Source organism: Chrysemys picta, chromosome 19 (assembly GCF_011386835.1).
Source record: "Chrysemys picta bellii isolate R12L10 chromosome 19, ASM1138683v2, whole genome shotgun sequence".
Lineage (NCBI taxonomy): Eukaryota > Metazoa > Chordata > Testudines > Emydidae > Chrysemys > Chrysemys picta.
Window position 1 is genome coordinate 3,811,751 of NC_088809.1, and position 20,530 is coordinate 3,832,280.

General features: G+C 50.1%; 1 protein-coding gene across 1 annotated transcript in view; it reads right to left on the reverse strand.

The window, feature by feature from the left end:
- The window catches only part of LOC101942556 (LHFPL tetraspan subfamily member 7 protein-like), a 155,960-nt gene that overhangs the window by 104,358 nt on the left and 31,072 nt on the right, over window positions 1-20,530 (reverse strand). Inside the window, exon 2 of the mRNA XM_005298173.5 lies at window positions 6,975-7,113. Within this exon, the coding sequence (XP_005298230.2) occupies window positions 6,975-7,113 (139 nt within the window). The remainder of the gene's footprint in view (window positions 1-6,974; window positions 7,114-20,530) is intronic.

Here is a 20,530-nt window from a genome sequence, read left to right on the forward strand (position 1 = left end):
CAGACCCAGAACCAATCCCTGCAGGACCCCGCTCATTATACCTTCCAGCATGACTGTGAACCACTGATAACTACTCTCTGGGAACGGTTTTCCAACCAATTTTGCACCCACCTTATAGTAGCTCCATCTAGGCTGCATTTCCCTAGTTTGTTTAGGAGAAGATCATGCGAGACAGTATCAAAAGCTTTACTAAAGTCAAGATATACCACATTTACTGCTTCCCCCCATCCACAAGGCTTGTTACCCTGTCAAAGAAAGCTGTCAGGTTGGTTTGACACAATTTGTTTTTGACAAATCCATGCTGACTGTTACTTATCACCTTATTATCTTCTAGATGTCTGCAAATTGATTGCTTAATTATTTGCTCCATTATCTTTCCAGGTACAGAAGTTAAGCTGACTGGTCTGTAATTCCCCGGGTTGTCCTTATTTCCCTTTTTATAGATTGGCACTAGATTTGCCCTTTTCCAGTCTTCTGGAATCTCTCCCATCTTCCATGACTTTTCAAAGATAATCGCTAATGGCTCAGATATCTCCTCAGTCAGCTCCTTGAGTATTCTAGGATGCATTTCATCTCACATCTGTAACACGTTTATCCACACAGGGCCAGTCCTAGACCAAATAGCGCCCCAGGTGAGGAGCATCTTTGGCGCCCCCTCCCTCCAATTGTTAAACTTTTGAATACCTTATTTTGTATTGCATTTGTAGCCCATTTCACGACTGTGATGCACAATTTGTATGCATGATTTATCCCTGTCACAAGTATACTTTCACAATTACACAATAAAATGAGGTTCCCAATATCGCAGCTGGGCTCTCACTTCATTTCGTTCTTATATCTCACAGACTGATTGGCGACGCCCGGCCCCTCTTATACCCACGAGGGTCTGGCTGACAACATTCTAGAGGGTTCAAGGAAAATGTAGATCTCAGAAAGTCTGGAAGGTTCCACAAGATTCTATAAAGGTCCAGAACATTCTAGGAGGTTAGTAAAAAAATGAAACCACATACAGAATACCTGAAAGATTTTTCGTCAAACATTCTTTTTTCCCTTTTGTCACTAACCCCAAGCCCAGCACCCCCGGCGGTCACCTGGGTCACCTGCCCCTAAATCCAGCCCTGTATCCACAACACCTCTGTGAGCAAGGGAAGTGCGATTGTGCACACTTTACAAATGGGGAACTAAGTGACTGGCCCAGCGTTGTGCAGGACATACGTGGCAGAGCTGGGGAGTTAAATTGGAACATCATTCCTGTCGGAGAAGAGGGAAACTGAGGCAACAAGTGGGGGGAAGTGATGTGCCCAGTGTACTCGGCCTTCTTTGCTGCCACATGTTCTCCAGGATAATCTCCCTCCTTTGCAGTCACACTAACCTGCCTCATCTCAACCCAGGACGAAGCAAGGCTGGCCCCTTTGCAACATCTATGTTGAATGGCTATTGGTAGGAAGTGCTGCAAAGACAAACTCAGTTCTCTCTCCCTGCTGCATCACCTGCTGGGGTCTCCATAGTGGGATGGGCATCGTGGCTCTTTCCAAAGGTGTATGATTCCTTCCGTGGCACCTCATCATGCTGTGGCAGCACCTCTAGGATTGAAAGGGCCTTTCCAGACCATTGCTCCATAATGAATCCTGACCTCAGACTGGACTCAGCTGTCTGGTTGGGCTCCATAACACTTTCAGAGAGTGATTCTCTCCTCCCCAACCATCTCTAGACGGCCAAAGCTTTTCACCAGGGACGAAGCAAAGCCGTGAAGCGGCAGCGGGGCGGGAATCTCCTTCGACTCCGGGGCCTTGTGATTTCAGTCCTGGGTTGGTTACTGACTCTACCAACCAGTTCTGCTGCATGTTCCCTCTGAGCACGCGTCGATGCATTTATTCCATTCCTTTGCTTCAGCCCCCCTGCAGTAAGTGCTCCCAGGCCCGGAGAGAGGCGAACGCTAACCAAGACTGGGAAATTCGCCACCCGAACCATGTGCTTCTCCAAACCCATTCCTGGGCCAGAGCTGCTAGGTGGGAGCGAGAGCCGAGCAGGCTGCAGAGCAGGATGCGTGTGTTTTGAAACGTGATGATCTGAAGGTTACCACTGCCCCAGAGCTAGGGGACGGAGCAGCGGTTCTGAGCACTGGCTTCCCTTGTTTTCTTTTTTTTAACCTCTTCCTGGAGCACTTGCCCCTGGTGATGCCTTCATAGTCTCTGATGAAGGCTCAGGGAAAGGCTGCACAACAAGAAGTCTGGACTCTCCCTCCTCCCATCTCCTGAGCCACTGAAAATGGCACACAAAGCTCTAATCCTGAGGCCACTTAGACTAGCCGCCCACTGAGAAAACCTCCTCTTTCCCTCCACGTGAGACTTGGCCCTCTGCAGGTTTTCAGCCCCAAAGGCAGGAGGATTTCTTCAGGGATGGCCCTATGTTCACTTATTATTATTATTATTAATGGAGATATCCCATCTCCTAGAACTGAAAGGGACCTTGAAAGGTCATCGAGTCCAGCCCCCCTGCCTTCACTAGCAGGACCAAGTACTGATTTTGCCCCAGATCCCCAAGTGGCCCCCTGAAGGACTGAACTCACAACCCTGGGTTTAGCAGGCCAATGCTCAAACCACTGAGCTATCCCTCCCCCCACAATAACTTCTTTATTTACCCAGCACCTCCACAATGGGTGAAGGCCTTGTGCCACAGGGACATGCCCTCCGCCAGGCAGGTCTGGACAGAGCCCCGTCTGGTCTCTATCGATGCTGCGTCATGCAGCAGAAGAGGCAAGTGAGGACATATGGGACAGGCAATTCTGGGATGTTTTCCCAAAGGGCTGAGCACTCACTCCCTGAGCCCAGGAAGCTTGTAACAAGCTCAGGACCTGAACTCAGGCGCCCTGCTCAGCTGCACGTTGCACTCCCATGGATCGCTGGGCTCATCTACGACACTAGCTAGCAATCAAACCAAGAGCCAAGCACAGCAACAAAATATTCTTGATACCGCGGAGCTCTCCAGGAGCCAACCCTGACTCTCCTGCAGCACATCCACCCTGGAGGATGGAAGGAACAAACTCATCGATGGCTGGTGGGCAGCAGAGAGAAGGCTCAGAGAGCACTGCTGCACCTTCTCCATTTCCCAGGGGAGCGCTTTATGGCGGCATGGGGCACCCTTAGATTCTATTTGTTGTCCCCAACGAATAGGAGGTTCAGCAGCAGAGGGAAAGGGCAGGCTGTGTGGGAAGCCTGGCCTCCGTACACACAGCTATAATAGCGAGCAATTTGGAGGCAGGAGCCGGAGAGATTCTGATAGGTGAGCAGCTTCCTTCTTCGCTTTCATTATCCCTTCAGCTGAGCATGAACAGTCATCTTTAATAACAGCCTCAGTGCAGTCAGATGGGAGAAACGGGTCTGTCCATCTGCTTTCAAATCAGATCCCGCAGGATTAGTTCATATTTAGCGCTGCAGTGAGGATACCGTGTAACAGGATTTTCCCTCGCAACACGAGAAAGCTGATTGAAGTCTGCAGGTCAGATAATGAGGCATCTCACTTGGGAATTCTGCTAGATTTCTGGGGCCAGAGGATATCTTCAGGGAAGTGTGTTTATTCTATGGCACAGACACACCAGTGGGTTTGTCCTCCTGCTTTAACTCAATCACAGCCATAACCAACACCATTTCTTTCTGCTAAAGTCCCGAAGCAATGGTATTGAATCAAGATGTTTTCGGGCAAACACCTGAGCATTCAGGGAGCGATTCCCTCCACACACTGCCCTCCAACTCCACCAGCCACTTGTCTTTCAAAGCCTGGGGTTTGCAATCTCTATCTGCCCCTATGGGACTTGCTAGTACCTCACTACATCCCTGAGTGAGGAGATGCGATAGGTTTTCTCCGTACGCCCCTGAGGCCGCCCACACTGGTGGGTTTCTAAAAGGTACGCCACGGCGCTCTCATTCAGCTATAAACCCTGCTGGGCAACAGCCATCAGGCACTCCCTGAGAACAGAGGGTGTTGGTGTGAGTGGCTCAGGCTGCAGTAGAGATTTCTAGCTGGAGAAAGAGATTCCTGGTCCCAGTCTCTGCCCAGAAGCACATCAGGCCCAGTCCTTGAGGGGCTGGGAATGCTCGGCTCTTGCTGATGGCAAAGGTGCAGGAGACAGCACATAATGCATTACACAATAGCGGGGCGGGGGGGTTGAACAAGGACACACCTCTCTGCTCACAACGGGAATACAGGCCTTAGAACACTCACACCCCCTTGGTTTCACATAAGAGACTGAACCAAGTAAACTGGCTAAACGGCAATTTATCTCCGAGGGAGGGGCACAGTTAACGCTGCTGAGATTTGAACCAGTAGGTGCCGGGAGCCATTGTGTGCTTCAAACCTGACAGTGAGGCCACTGTGCCCGCCCCTGCACAGCCTCGGGGGGTTCTGCACACACAAACAGGTGTATGGCAGTGCGTGTTTTCCTGACAGGTAACTAAAGTTTGGCTCTGGGTGTTTTCTGTCAGGACGTGGCATTTGTTTTCAGTGTCCTTTCCGAAATCTCTGAATTCATCACCTGCCATTCCTTAGACGGCATCTGTGTGGGGTACCTTAGTTCGAGCCCCATCCCAGGGGCAACTTCCAGGCAAAGACCCCCTGGAGCTGAACAAAAATACATCAGGAATGTCATCTGCATCTTGGGGGATGGATTTTTTATTCTGACCAACAAATTAGGAGCTACAAGACTAAACCCTTTCTTTCTTTCTTTCTTTCTTTCTTTCTTTCTTTCTTTCTTTCTTTCTTTCTTTCTTTCTTTCTTTCTTTCTTTCTTTCTTTCAACCCTTTGAAAGGATGTTAATGAGGAACAAAGAATTAAACACAAATAACCACGAAGATAAAGCAGGGCCGTTCCGCTTAGGCATGCTGGGGGAGTGTAAGGGTGGAGTGGGGAATGCGGGAGACACAAGCCAGTGTGGGCATAAGACTGGTCTGTTTCAGGTCAGCTTGGGTACAAGGAACAGAGACATCACAAGTCTCCAGAGATTCAGTTACGTGCAAAAACTTTTAACAGCAATGATGGTAAGAACGTGAATGAAATCTGGACAGCCATTATAAATAGGGTTTGGGTCTCAAGAGGCAATATTTTTAAGCCCTACTAAATGTCAGAAGTTGCTTACAGTATTTTTCAATTCTGACACTGTTAGCAAAGTGAACCTGTTTTCCCTTGTTTTGTGTCTAGCAATTAATGCTGTGAGTCTTTGGCTGGTTACTTACATCACCAAGGGGGTGTCAGGCATGAAGAACAAGGGGTCTGATTGCATCTGCTTTGTGCGTAGGTCCTTGTGAGTCAGCAGTTCTTCATTCAACTACTGGCTCAGAATCCTGCTTCACACCATACATGAAGTGTGTGTGCGCATACGTACACTTCTGTGAATTCACTTAAATTCTGTGTATGGAATTTTATCTAATAAAAATATGCAAAGCCACAGTGAGGACTGTCACTTGTACATAAGAGAATGGCTGGCACACAGAACTGGGAGCCAGGAGTCTCCCATCCATTGTTCAATCCAGCTTTGTCCAGTTTACTGGGTTAGGGTCTTTTTGTTCTGTTGGTACAGCGCCCAACACAATGGGGTCCTGGTCTGTGGTGGAGCTGCTAGTTGTTATTGCAATACAAATAATAATAATAATAAAGACACTGTTCCCCTCTCTCCCACCCAATGGATAATGTCTTATTTTAATTAAATTTTAATTCCTATTACAAGAATCAATACGGTAATTCACATAAAAGATACAATATCTGCAGCAAAGCATCGCCTACTGGCTAATATTTACTTACCTCACAGGGCTGCTGTGGGAATTAATTAGTGTTTGCAAACTGCTGTTAGATGCTCAGATGAAAGATGCTATGCAAGTGCAAATTATTACAGCAGAGTGAGGGAGAAACAACAGACATGCCCTAACAACAAGAGAGAAGGGCTAGCTCCTGCCGTGTCCGGGGGAAAATACAATTGAGCCCACGGAGCCAGTTTTAGCTCTACCAGAAATGTGGCCGTTCTGCCAGTGGCTGCACCAGCACAGAAAGCAGAATCTGGCCCACCGGTGTGTTCGCACCCAAACTAAACCAAACCAATAAACTCAGCAACTGCTTCACATTCAGATGTCAACATATCTAAAGAAACAGAGGCGTATCTGAGTTCATTGGGACGATACCATCAGTAACTCCATCCCTTCCTTGGAGTACAGTATGGACCACAACTTGCTGGAACACCTGGCAGATCTCATCACGTCTCACAGTGGTCAGGTGTTTTCCAAGCTTTGTGTAGGCCCCTCTTTATAAAATGGATCTCACCTGGGCTTACCAGACTGTCCACAATTATAGCATGATCTCGCTGGTGTTTTAAGGAAAGCTACAGCAAAAGTTGGGTAGAGAATAAATAATAAGAATAAGAATAAAAGGAAACCTGTGAGTTGAGACATTCCTAACTGGCTGGACAGAATAAAAATTATTAACAGAAGGGAGCAGCAAATTTCCTGGTGATACAAATCATTGCCACTAAGAAACCAGCGTTACAAAAGGATCTGGTTAAGACGACTCTTGACAAACATTTTTGTAAGCAAGACCCTGCCGTCCTGAAGAGTTTCTGCATTGCAGCTTGGGCCTTAATGTTATTTTCACATGTATTAGCATTTCCATGTATGCTTCCACATTGCCTTCCTTTGAAGCATTGGCCACTACTAGGTGGAGGATGCCAGAGCTGATGGTCCAATTTGGTGTTGCAAGACCCGTAGCCAAAATCTACAGACTTGGGTGCCAAAGCAAGACATCAAAATCCGTATTTAGGCACCTAAATAGGTGGCCTCATTTTCAGAGGCCCTGAGCATTCACTGTCCCACTGACTTCAGTGACAGCTTTGGCTAGAGTCTCTGTGCAGTGAATTGTACTGGAAAATAACAACGCCATTTTAACCACATAGGACACAAGAAAAAACGCTGAGGCTGGTGTCCAGGTCACTTACCCGCTGCTGTCTGCATGTAGCCAGCCAGGGTGCACACGCGTCTCTCACAGAGCCCGCTGGGCAGGAATACAGCGATGATCGCCAGCAGGCAGCTGAGGGCCAAGAGACCACAGCCTCCAGAACACAGCACTGCACTCGTCTGAAAGGACACACACACAGAGGTGTTAACGGGACAGCGAACATGAAAACAGGCAGCCCCTGAGCCGAGCGCTGCTCATCCCCCAGCCCACTTGCTCAGCTCAGAAATCAAGCTGATTTTGGGACGCGGTGGCATCATGTACCACTGCCTGTCCAATTGTCCTACTGTTTCACATGCATAAACTGCCCTGGGTAACCGGCACGTTCTAGAGTACTGCAGGAGAAGCCATTACTTAACAATGCCTTTCCCATGAGAGGTGGTGGGGTCTGACGCCCGTGGGGGCCTCATGTCCCGTCATGCAAGACTCACAATGCCCAGCTGTACCTTTGGAATCTTAACAGCCCTCCAAATATTTTTTCACCGAATTAGTAGCCAGAGTGCTCACTAATAGAACGGATTTTCTTTTAATCTGACATCCTGTCGCCGGTCTCCCAATAGAGCTTTTAACATTTATTCTGCCCTGAAATTAGAAACAGAGCACTGTCATACTAGGCTTCCCCCATCCCTTCCCTTTCACGTTATGGTGCTTACATTCACTGTTAAATCTTTAGCCCATGGTTCACCTGTCACTCAGTCCCCTGGGTTATCAGTATTCAGGCTATAGTGATAATAGCAAATGTATTACATGCATGACGGGATTATGTAACGAATACAAGTGCCATTAGATGCTTCCGATGCATTTCAGCGCCTCCACTGAAGATAAAATGTACCTAGTTACCGCATCCATGCCTGAAAGTTCTCTCATTAATACGTACTTCGCAGAAGATGCTCTACTGCTGTGAAGTGGGACCTGCTACTAGACTAATTCCATTGGTAGCATTCACCTAAAGAAATGCTAGCCTGTTATTACTCCGGAACATGGGCAGCGTTGCCTCCCCTCGCACAGCCGTCCCTGCCCCCAACACCTGTGCTGTGGTGCATGCAACCCCCTCCCGTCTCTGACCAGCTTTCATAAATCTCTCTCTCTCTCTGTTCTGAAAGTGTATCTAGTTATTTATTATGATCAAATCTGAGCTCAAGCAGCGCAGTTATTATTAAACATTTATATTATGGTAGCATCTGCAGGCCAGCCAGGCCAGGGACCCATTGCACTAGGGGCTGCCCAGACATATCGTAAATGATGGTCCCTGTATGTTTATGGCACACAAACAGAGAAGTTAGAAAAAACATAAAATACCTTTGCTGGAAGTTTGCAAGGTAACACGACTTTATTTCTTAAAATCTAGAACCTTAACACACGAGAGCCCACAACAGAGAGATAAAGCAGGCTGCTCCCTAAGGCAGAGAAGTACAACTCCTCCAACCTTACCCTAGGTTGGCTCTTTGCAGACTGACTGCTGAAAGACCCAGATCGGATGCTTCCCTACAACGTCCCCCAGCCAGGAAGCAAGTCCAGGAAACCCCTCATACTTACAGTGATAGCTTGTAATTTTCATACTGTATCCCGGGGTAGTCAATAGGTGGACTGCAGGCCAAATCCGGACTGCCAGACTCTTTTGAACGGGATCCAAAAATCTTTTTATTTACTTATTATTATCATTATTGTTATTTTTTAATTATTTTTTCTGGAGTCTGGACCTTGACCAGGAAATTTGGACCTTGACAAAAATTAATTGACTACCCCTGCTGTACCCAACACACCCTAAAGAGCTTGTAGCCTAAAAGACAAGACATGGCAGGTGGATGAGAAACAAGAGGGCAGGGTGGAAGATAGCATAACACCATAATAGGCTGTGCACAATTCTTAGCCAATCACAACTCGCCACCCTCCTAGCTGCTCTCAGGGCAGAGCAGGTGGGTGTGCCGCTCACATCTCCAGAGGTTCGCACTGTCCTCTGCCAGATGAGCCTTGCCATTTAATGTTACACTTTCAGGGTGCAAGTTGGGACAGCATCTAAAAAGAAAAACCCAGCTAATTCGTGGTGCAAACAGATAGCGCTGGGATGCAGCCATCTAGCTCCCCTCAGCTGTGCTTCCCAGTGTCTGGTATTTAATTCTCAGTCTTTGTAGCTACCTAAGGTGCCATCGCTGTGGTATGTGAGCACTTTGCAATCTGTAATGGATTTCTCCTCGCAGCACCCCTGTGAGGAAGGGAAGTGCTGTTGTCCTCATTTTACTGATGGAGAATTGAGACCCAGAAAACCTAACGCTCAAATCCACAAAGGCATTTTGGTTTCTACCGTCCATTGAAATCAATGGAAATTAGAAGCCTAAATATCTTTGTGGATCTGGGCCTAAGTGATTTGTCCAAGGTCAAATGGGAAGTCTGTGGCAGAGCCGGGATTTGAATGTGGGTCTCCCCAGTTGTATGTGGACCTGTCACACTGCTGGATTCTCCACTGATCCTGTTTTTATGTTCTCAAAGAGGTATTTTGCCTTGGTTTATCATCGCTACTGCTTTGGTCTCTATCCTCTGTAAAACATCTCTTCCTTCTTCCCCCACTTTTCCTTCATGGGAGAGCATGTCTTGCCAAGGTACAATGACCATGGACCTTCTTTCAAACCAGGCATCTCAACACCCTACCATGGGAAAATTCTTTCAGTGTCACATCTTTGTGTGATGACATGATGACATCTTAGTGCCAGCCTGTTTCTCCATGTACATCTCCTGTCGGGCTTCACCATTACCCAGAGCACTTGATCAAGTGCTTGATTTCTTCCTCTGTGTATTCAGCAAAACACCAACCTTTGTGATGATCTTTCTTCTGAATGGGACCTTTGGGGAGTTTTTTAAATCACTTTTCCTTTTCCTGGCTAAAACCTTCCCAGCTCCTGTTGGCTGCATTCGTCTGTGAGCAGGGGATCATCTCTGGACCGTAATTCCTTTCTATCCCAGAAAGGTCTCCGGAGGGAAGGTGATAAGTTCCTGTGTGTTAGTAATGTGACTGCTAGAAACTCTGCCAGTGGACAAAAAAATCAACCCAGTGGGCTTTAAATTCCTGCTAATGGTTTCCTCGTCCTAGAACCAAACAGCCTATGTCCCTGCTCTCTGCTGCCTCTAACACCACACAAACCCAGGTCATCTCTTCATGGCGTTTAACTTGTTCACTAGTTCATTAGACTGCGAACATATTTCACGCCAGCAAACAGCAAACTTCAGAGGCACATCCAGCCTTTGGAAGTTGGAAAGAAAGAGCTTCGTAACCCGTCTTCCTGAAGACGTTTAGAAATGAAGTCTTTCAGAGGGGACAGACATCAACCCCTGAGCTTTTTAAAGATCTCACGGGTTTTCCCAGCAGGTGAGCATTAACCTCAATGGCCTGGCCAAATTTCCCTTTGGGTAAGGACATTCTGCCAGCCTGCAATCCCCATGCGTTTTGTACACTCCTTGAAGCAGGGATGGTAATTTACTATCTGTGTATTTGTACAGCCCTTGGCATACTGGGGCTCTGATGACCTGAGTGACTCATTACCACCATACACATGTTCATGTTACATTTCACTTGGAAGCTAGACCCCTGTGGAAGCAGATAGGATCGCAACGGATGCAGGCCTGCTCCTTTGAACCCAGAAAACAGCCTGGCTAAAACGGCAGACTAAGCTCTGCCACTGGTCGTTAAGGTGGCGTCAGGCCACCCACAGGCACAGGAGATGCGGGAGGAGAAAACAGGACGGGATCAGGAACAACTTTGGAAGATAGCCAGACTGGGCCAGGGCCAGGGGATCTCTCCTTTGTTCCCCTCTGGCCTGACTGTGATCCCATGAGACCAGATCTGAGAGCTCCTGGAATCCAGGGGAAACACTTCTCACTTCCAAGAGGTGGCCGAGTAAGATGAAGGGTACGTCTACACTGCAAAGAAAAACTGCGTCTCAGAGCCCAGGTCAATTGACTTGGGCTGGTGGCCCTCGAGCTGCTAAAAATAAGTGTAGACATTTCTACTCAGGCTGGAGCTTGAGACCCTTCCCCATAACCAGGTTTCAGAACCCAGGCTCCGCCCTGGGCCAAAAGTCTACACTGGTATTTCTAGCCCTGCAACTCAGGTCAACTGACCTGGGCGCTGAGACTCTGCACTGCAGATCATTTATTGCAATCAGGATATACCCTAAGTGACAACAGTGCCCCCTGACTGGAGTAATCTGGAGACTGGGTTCTGCCACTGACCAGCCTGGGCAAGACACTTCCCCTCTTGGTGCCTCAGTTTCCCCATTTGTACAATAGTGGCTGGGGACTTCAGGAGTCCAGGGGAGGGTGCCTAACTCTCTTAGGCCCTCAGTGACAATCCCAGCCAGTGATACTCTCTCTCCTCTGTAAAGTGCTTTGAGAGCCACAGAGCCGGGTGTGGTTATTACGGTGGAGAGTGGCTCAGGCTGGACAGGTAGCCGGCAGAAATCAGGTTACTGCAGCTCTCACCTGGCCAGAACACACTCAGGCAAACTGAGAAGAGAAAACGTCAGTGCATCCCGTGGCCGGCAGTGGAAAACAAGGGGGAATCAATCACAGCCCTAGGGGCCAGGAGCCACACTGCAAGCCTTTGCTCAGTTGTTGCCTGTGATTGCTCCGCATTCAGCACCACTTGGTATCAGAAGCCAAGGCACGTGTGTGTATTCCAGATGAGCTCCTGAAATCCACCCCAGAGTAAGAACAGAGCAATGGTTTTAGCTCAGGAGTTGGAACCCAGCATGTAACAGAAAACAAATATGTGATATGCTCCCTCCAGACAAGAAGCAGCTGTTCCCACGCATGGCAGACAAGAGACGTGACAGAGCCATTTTCTGCCCCAAGGGCGCTGGAAATGGGAACGCAAATGCCACTGAAGACAGAAAGCAAGAGCTGATTTGCCTGGGTCCTGAGACTGCTTGCACCGAGTGTCAGCCTGTGGCAAAACAGGCAAACAGCAGGGTTATACTGGGGAAGCTGACACACCTTGAAAATGGCAGCTGCAGACACAGCTCAGCCTACGTGGGGCACTGACCTACACAAACAGGAACTGAGACCCACAATAACAAAGAGAGAGCTCGTGAGCACAGGCCAGTGCTTGAGAAAGTGTGGGCTTAATTTCTGTAAGGTGTATACAGCTCTCGCTAGCCAAGAGGGAGCATTCCCGACGCTCGTTCTTTCCTGTAATGAACATTGACTGCAAACATAGGTCCAATAAAAATTCACTGATATTGCAGCTCTACCTTTGGTGAGACATGGAGACCTCAGTGTCCACCGGACTTGGCTTTTTCCCCCACCCTGTCCCTTTGCTCCTACTCTGGGCTGTGTCGAAAGCATCCAAGTCTTGGCTACTCTAGCACTCCCACTGTAGGTACCTGTGACAGGGCCATCCTGCTGGTCCTATATTTGCCAAGCTAGGTGCAACCCTGGATGTAGCAGAGCATGTGATGTGAGTGATGGTCTTTGTAACGAGAGGTGGTCCCAAAATAAGCATGGCAGGGCTGGGTGGCATAGACTGTTACCCTGGCAGTGCGGATGGGGCTGGTGCATACAGTGTATAACCACTGTGTGTGCCGTTCGCCCTGATGATACTTCTGGTTAAAAAATGCGCCATTTTCTTTTCATGTTCCAGCTTCTGAGCAACCATGGTTACCATAGAAACAACACCAATAAAACCCTTCCTTTCAGTCCTGCCCCCCAAGAGGTTATAAATCAGGATCCAGAACTAAATAGTCTGTTAAGTTCATGTTAAAATGCAGGACCCACCATCAAGCAACTGCAGGGGAAACAGCAATTGAGTTTGTTCAAGAAATCTTGCGGTACTGTCCAAAAAGCCTAATAAAAATTCCCTTGCCCTCCAGGAACAATGACCCAGGCAGTACAGATTTGACTTGAAAAGCCTGTCACTTCCTTATAGCTCTCGTGATATTTGCAACTGAGATTGCACGTTCGCTTGTTATTTAAGCCAAATGTACCATCTTCAAGAACAGGTTCCACCCTGCTGGGATAGCAACCAGTTGCAACAACATGATATTAACTAAATGCAGGAGAGCAGAAATGGGCCTTCTCCTCTTCTACCAAAGGACACATGTTAGGGTCAGGTTCAGCTAAATGGGTGGTGGGGAACTAGTCAAAGCTCTAAAGATTCAGGAGGAAAGGTCTGCTCTTGGAAAGGAGCAAAAAAAGCTACAGCAGCAACGCACTGCTCTCCTCGTCCCTTTGCAATCCACCCCAGAGAGTGATCAGAGTCTCCCTTTGACGTTAACACCTCCCTCCACCAGATCATGTCTATTTGCCTCTCTCCAATCCACTCTGGATTCCTTTCTCCCCCCACCTCCTGAAAGTGACTGACGCGGACTGCCTTTCATTCCCCAGCGCCTGTGTTCCTTTGTTCATGGGCATAGCACCACCTCGATAATAAACCTAGGTCCTGGAGGATTAATAAAACATAATATACCCTCTGCTTTGTTCACAGGATGATTCGCACACCAGACCAGTGCTTTCCCCATCTGCAATTACACAGCCGCTGCACTGCTGCTCACTTCACTCGGGGGTCAGCATCCAAGAGGAAATTGTTATTCACAGACACTGGACTAGACCAAACTAGACTGTTGCTTTGCCATTGTTCCACTCGGCTTCTCCCCTTCTCTTTTTTATTTTAAGAAGCAGTCACTAGAGAAGCGTTTCACATTGTGGGGTGTACAGGAGGAGGGAGTGATCTGCGTACACATGGTGAGCCAGTCCCAGAGCACTTGCATTGAAATAGGCAAGGTGGCCACACGGCGGAAATAAAGATTAGATTATAAAATCCTTAAACCATAATCTGCATTTGCTGTCCCGGTACGGCTTGGCTGGCAGGGATGGCATAGTCCAAGTGTTCCATTATTATGGAATTCATCGAGGATTCCTGGCAAGGCCACCAGCCAGCCATAAAGAATTCATTTGCTATTCATGCCCATGTCACGTGAGGTGTTAGTTCGTTCTATGATACTTTAACACTGGATAAGCTCCCGCTAATGGACACTTGAAATGTTGCCACTGGGGTGCCAACGTTTTACCGGGGCTCACTGTAAAACAGGCACTTGTCAAGGTATCTGTCAGAAAACATAAAAGGAGTCTTTAGCCTCACTGCGCTTTTACAAGATAAGCCTTTGGAAGCTCAAACATGGGCTGTTTCCCTACCAGAGTATGTCTCCTTTGATCACACATGCACATGGCTTTGCTATTGTTTTGTGATTGTAGGTTTGCTTATACGCCCTGGGCTGTGAATGCTGGTTTGTTAATGTAGGGCTCCTCACGTACGCTGAGCCGCAGGCAGTGGGTTATTATCATAAATTCATTCCTGGGCACTGAGCTGCACTTACTGGTTTGTTATTGTAGGGTTGCTTTGGAACAGTGGTGTGTTATCGTAGGGTTGATCACGTGCACGGCCCATTAATGTAATTATTTTAGGGGGGAAAGAATATTCATCGTGAAGAACAAACAAATAATGGAATGGACTCTGCATCCTCTGCTGAACTGATCCCTCGCCTGAGTAAGTGCCCCCTAGCTGCTTTGGGTTTGGGCTCAGAGTTACTATTTCACCATATGTATTGCCAGCAAGGCCTCAACACCGCATCTCACTAGGTGCCCCCTGAACCCAGGCTGATGTTCCCAGATCAGACCTTCAGGATTCTGTGGGCTTCTCTGACCTCCCCAGGCAGAAACTGCCACCCCTGGGAAAATAAACACGCTGACTGTGGTGTGTGCACATTTCCACTTCCTCCTGGAGAACCACAGCAGCCGTAATTACCCCTTAAATCCCACCACTGCTGCCAACCATTTAGCTCTGCGCATAACTGTTCCGCTCTGGCTCGGGCAGAACGGAGACTGAGTGAGCCCAGAGGTAGCTGGTCTCTGGGCAAGTGGAGGCAATTCCTCCAGGTGCCAAAAGCGACACTCTGGGGGAGAGTTTTAGAGGAGAAGGGAAGAACCATGTAGCTCCCACTTTTCCTTAGGACATGCTGCGTTTGCACCTGGTTCACCGTTTCTGCCCTCTTCCTGCTGCTGCTGCAAACATCCCGCTGAGATCGAATAAGCAGGGAAACACCACCGTGTGTCACAACAGGCGTGCACTGGGGATGAGGGACTGGTTGAGAACGAGAGGCTAAACTGAAGAGAGAACCAAACCCAACCTACTAAGAAGCCAGACTTCCATCCCCACCTCTGATGCCTACAGATTTTCTCCTCCTTCCCCTCATGAATCTAGTCTCCCGTGGCAAATCAACAGAGAGCCCTAAACTGCAGCAGAGGATTTCCGCAAGGGTCTGAGACAGGACAGTGAAAGCTTTTCCTCCTGGTGCAAACGGGGAGCAAGACGAACAGACAGGTATCTGGAGAGGGAGAAGAAAGGAGAGGGACTCTTCCCCTGCATCATTCCCATAAGTGCAGGCTGCCTGGAGTTCTCCCACTGCATTGTCGCTCTCTGTTACTGTTAAAGCCGAGGGACGACACCAAGAAGGTAGAGCCCGCTGTCTCCTGAACTTACAGTGGGAGATGCTGCCTGACCCAGACTGGCTCTGAGGTTGGGGCTGCAGCCCAGCTACAAACGTGGCAGGGGGGCGGCCGCGCATTTGGCTGAAATGAGCGCAGAAGCCTGATGGAAACTGACAGAGATGAGATGTGCGTCGCCTTTCGTCTCCAGCCTGAACAACACAACAAAGGGCAGGACAATCCCACAGGCTGACGGCCCAAGCGGCGAGGCACCAATAACGTCTCGATAGCTGGCAGCTTTGAGCCCCTTTAAAAGCACTTCAGTGGCAAAGGTTATTCTAAGTAGAAATTACTCCAGGCAGGTAGCTCGGAAAGCCTGTTGGCATTCAGGAAGGAAGGCCCTGGCTGCAGAAATCAGCATATGTCGGAGCTTTGTCAGTGGGGCCCTTAGCAGTTCTTGCCGTCCTTCGGGGGCCTTTGAGGGAGGTTACAGAGCCCAGAGACAGTACTCCTGTCTTCCTATGGCCCTTGATTGGCATCCCCGGATACTGCCCTTTGCCTTTCAGTCAGTGGCCTGGGCAGCCTCCTGGGTCAGCCAGACACCTGCAGCCGGTGGCCAGGAGCAGGCTTAGGCCTAGGCTGATTGTGGGCCCTGGAGCCCTTCATGGCGGAGAAGAGACAGGACTGGGGACACAGACAGACCCCGTGGCTCTCTCTAGCTCCATCACTGACTAAACCCAGCCAGCGCTGCCTAGCATCACCAATTCCTGCCCTGGACCTGGAAGTCAAGGCAGGAGATGCTGGACATGCTCCAGCCACCGCAGAAGGTCTTGCCCCATGCACACAGCCCTGACCTGCCAACTCTAATGCCATTCCTGAGCCCCCAGGCAAGCTGCCTCCAGGATTCCTGGGTCTGTAGCACGGGGGTCATCAGAGAACGTGGCGCTAGGGGGGGCAGTCAGAGACGGCAGGGAGGATGGTGCTCTGGGTATGTAGCGATGACGGGAGTTGGTCATAGGAAGGGAGCGGGGGCAGGACTAGTTCTGCTGCTGGCTGGTGGGCGCAGCCCTGGAATTTTCAGCGAAGGGGACAGAGGGGTCTTGGGTGATAAGAGGAAAATTCCTGCCTGCCCACATGAGTTAGCACCAGGTCTGCACGTCCATTATTAATGCTGCAACGAGAATAACAGAGGAGGAGCCCCTGTTTGCAGAGGGCAAGTCTCTGCTGGGCCTTTTCTTCCTGCAGATCTGGACCCCTCCCTGGGCTGGTGGGTCATTGCTAATATTTCAGGGCCCTCGCAGGTGCAGCCCTGGAGGCCCCAGTGCGTCGCCAGTCAGATGTGGGAAAGTTAACCAGGCAGGTGTGACAATGTGTGCGGTGGGGGAACAAGAGCTGTCTAAGGCCGATCCCTCTACCCCGGGGGATGAGCCCACCTGGGCAGGGTTAGGTAGCGGAGCAGGAGAGGGGTCCGTGCAGAGGCCACTCTGCCAGGGGGCTGATTTTAGCCACAGCCGCTCATTGATCACCACGTGCCCTGGGTGAGCAATGGAACCTGAGCGGCGCTGGCTCACCGCTGCTCGCTCGCTTCTCCCGCTGCTGGGCATTTCTCCCCCGGCTGCTGCTTTCCCTCAGAGCCTCACACGCTCCCTGAGCAGGTCCACTGCAGAACCAGTCAAGCGGACAACCGATTGGGCACATTAGCCTGTCTGTCTGCGAGCTACAAGGAGCCACTGCTGGGCCCGTGAGGCCTAGGGGTTCGGGCCTCAACAGACACTACGCTGCAACCACCCACTCCTGCTAAGCCTGTCTCCAGCCAAGCAGTCCCCAGTGCACGGCTGGGTGTGAGCTGCTCTGCATAAACATGCCCTGCTGCTGGCGGTATTTATAGCTAGTCCCAACCGCCAGGGAAGCTGTGTTTGAGATCTGGGAGGCCTGACCCTGGGCAGCCCTGGCTGAGGTTAGCAGGAGACGAGCTGGGAGAGCAGAGACGCAGCACAGCAGCTTCTTAAATGCACGCGTGGGAAGGGTCCCCCCCCCCTCCTGCCCCGCCCCCAGGTGCTGCACAGTGATTAATAATCCTGCTGGTATTTATAGCTGGGGGCGCCACACGAGCTCTCCAAATGCTACCATGGCAATAGATTATTAATACGCTATGTCAAACCTAGAGCCGACAAGAGGCTGCAGGGCGGGTCTCTGGCAGGGGCTGTCCGACCGCTAACATGCAACAGAAGAAGGGTCTTCGGGCACCATTTGAAAGCAGGAAAGTGGAGAATCACACCAGAGCAAAGCAGGGCAGGACTGGGGCGGGGGCGGCTGAAAAGAACAAGTCAAACCCGAGCCTTGTCACAGTGCTGGTTGGCAGAATCAGGGTGTTAGCTACAAAATCCCGCCCAGATTCCAGCCCAGGTCATGCCACAGACTTTCCTTATGGGGGCAGTGAATCAGGGGGTGGCCCTGCTGTTAACCAGAGGTGACACCATGTCACTCAGACCCATAGTCCTGCTCAAAGAGAAAAAATTATGGGGAGATAGTTACCAGCCCCCTGCATTGCACGGGTGGGGGGGGGGGAGATGGTTACCAGCCCCCTGCATTGCACCGGGGGCGGGGGGGAGGGATGGTTACCAGCCCCCTGAATTGCACCGGGTGGGAGAGGGGATGGTTACAGCCCCCTGAATTGCACCGGGGGGAGAGGGGATGGTTACAGCCCCCTGCATTGCACTGAAGGGGGATGGTTACCAGCCCCCTGCATTGCACTCCACACCCCTGCGATGACACTCACGACGGATGACAGGTTTCAGAAAGGTAGCCGAGTCACTACGGATGACGTGCTGGATCAGTCACTGGGAGTTCAGACAGTGCTTTGGGCAGCCTCGTGTCCCTTCCGAGTCCCGGGGAACGGTGCATACGACCCACATACACGAGACAAACATATGAGTCACTTGAGCAAGGATAGCTGCTTCGCTCTGATGTCTTTTGAGCTGCTCAGATCCAAAGAGACGAGTGATGCTCAAGGCAGAAAAGAATCCGGGTGAGGAAGCATCCACGAACCATGAGGCATTATCTGCTCCTGCACACTTCCCACCCCTAGTCGGATTGCCTGGGGCTGAGAACGCGTGTGTGTGCATCCCACACGCCCCCCAACCACGTGCTGGAAAGATGCTTCACAATCCAGCAGGGAGCAGTCCGACAGCCTGCGGCCTGGAGCTTTTTACCCCTGCTTAGGAGATGCTTTTCACAGATCTTCCACCTCTCAAGCCAACTGCCCCCTCCCCAAAGTCTCCAGTAACTCCACTGCAGACGCCCACCCACAGATCTGTATAAGGGAAAGCTGGACTCTTCCAAAGGGCTTAATCCTGCTTCTCATTGAGTCAATCTGCCGGTTGGTGCTGCAGGAAGAAAATTTACTGGTTTGGTGAAAATCCACAGCTCAGAGATTGACGTAGGGCTTCAGTATGGTCACCTGGCTGCAGCAGTGGCCTGGGGAGCCACAAGACCTGGGGTCTTGTCCCAGCTCTTCTCCTGACCGGTTTTGTGAGATTGGGCAAATCCCTTCCCTATTCTATGCCTCAGTTTCCCCTCCTGCCCTTTGTCTGCCTGGAGCAGGGATGGTCTCTATGAGTTTGTACAGCACCTTGCACAATGGGGCCCTGATCTCAGCTGCAGCCTCTAGGCACTGCTGCCAGGCAAAGAATAATTAAGGCCGGTTGGCTTGAAGCTAAGGAGTCGTAGCAGTTGTTTCAGGAATAACATCTTTAACTTTAATTTTTGAAGCAGGTTCTGCTGGGCATTTTGTTTTGCAGTTTTCATCCAATGATGTAAAACACACACACACACACACACACACACACACACACACACACACATTCAGCTGCTTGCCTCAGAATTGGGATGGAGATCTGGATTTGTTAGCATCCGGCCTAGCACCGGCGGCCACGGCCTCCCCAATGAAATATTTAGACTGATGAATATTTCACAGCACAAAGAGGTCTCCGCGAAGCACTTCTTTCTCCTCACTTAGGTCAGGCATATTAGTTTTAATGATCTAGGCTTCCTCTTAATTATGTTAGTACAAATCCCCTACAATCTCACTGCTTCTTCTGGAAATGATCCATGAGCCACTCAAGTTCCTACTCAGAGCTAAAAGGCTGAGGTGTGAGAGGCTGGGTTGGGGGCAGTGGGTTTGGCCACGTTTCCAGAAGGGGAAGTGCAAATGGGATCAGTTTATCAATGAGCCAGTAGAGATAATTACATAATGGCCTTGGATCGGGTTTCATACTAAGTGCTATGCAAGAGCTAGGTGGGATTATCATTATATTGAGTAAGAAGAGGCCAGTGGACTTCACATTTCTTTGGGGAGATGGCACATAGCTTCAGATATGCCTTTTGTTATGTGATTGGACGGTGCCTAGCACAAGGGCGTCCTGGTCCATGACTCCTAGGTGCTACCGCAATACAAATAATTGCGTGACATGACTCTCGTCCGCACACTAGACGGTGGGCGGGGGGGGAAATGGCTGCCACTCACTCCTGGGCCAACAGAACCTCCCTGTTCCCAATGGCTCCCGGACATGGACCTAGGACCTCCTGAATCTCCCCATGGGGTCACGGGGTAGGAGTGAAGCCATGCGGGCAGCTCAGGCAGGATGGCACTGACACCACAGAAAGACACTTCAGCACTGGTCCAGGCGAGGACACTGGCGAGGAGGGAAAGCAGCTTCGTTGCTTTCCAGGAGGAGGAAGCATCCTGTTGCTGTTGGCTCCCTGTTCAGTGGGAGATCCCTCCCAGAGGAAAGTCGGGGAGGGTTCAGGTCTGCCCCCCTTCCCTGTATATACATACACACACATGCTCAGCTGCTCTCCCTGAAGGGTGAAAAGGGCTTTAGAAACATTCAGAACCCCCCCGATGGAGGAGATAATTGTGTAGGCACAGAGAGAAGAAGTGGCTTGTCCAACGTCCCCTAGCAAGTCAGTGTCAGAGCAGGCCTAGAGAACCCAGGAGTCCTGCCTCCCTCTTCTGTACTCTGACCACACTCCTGCCCAGCCCAGCTCACCAACCTTCCCTCTTGG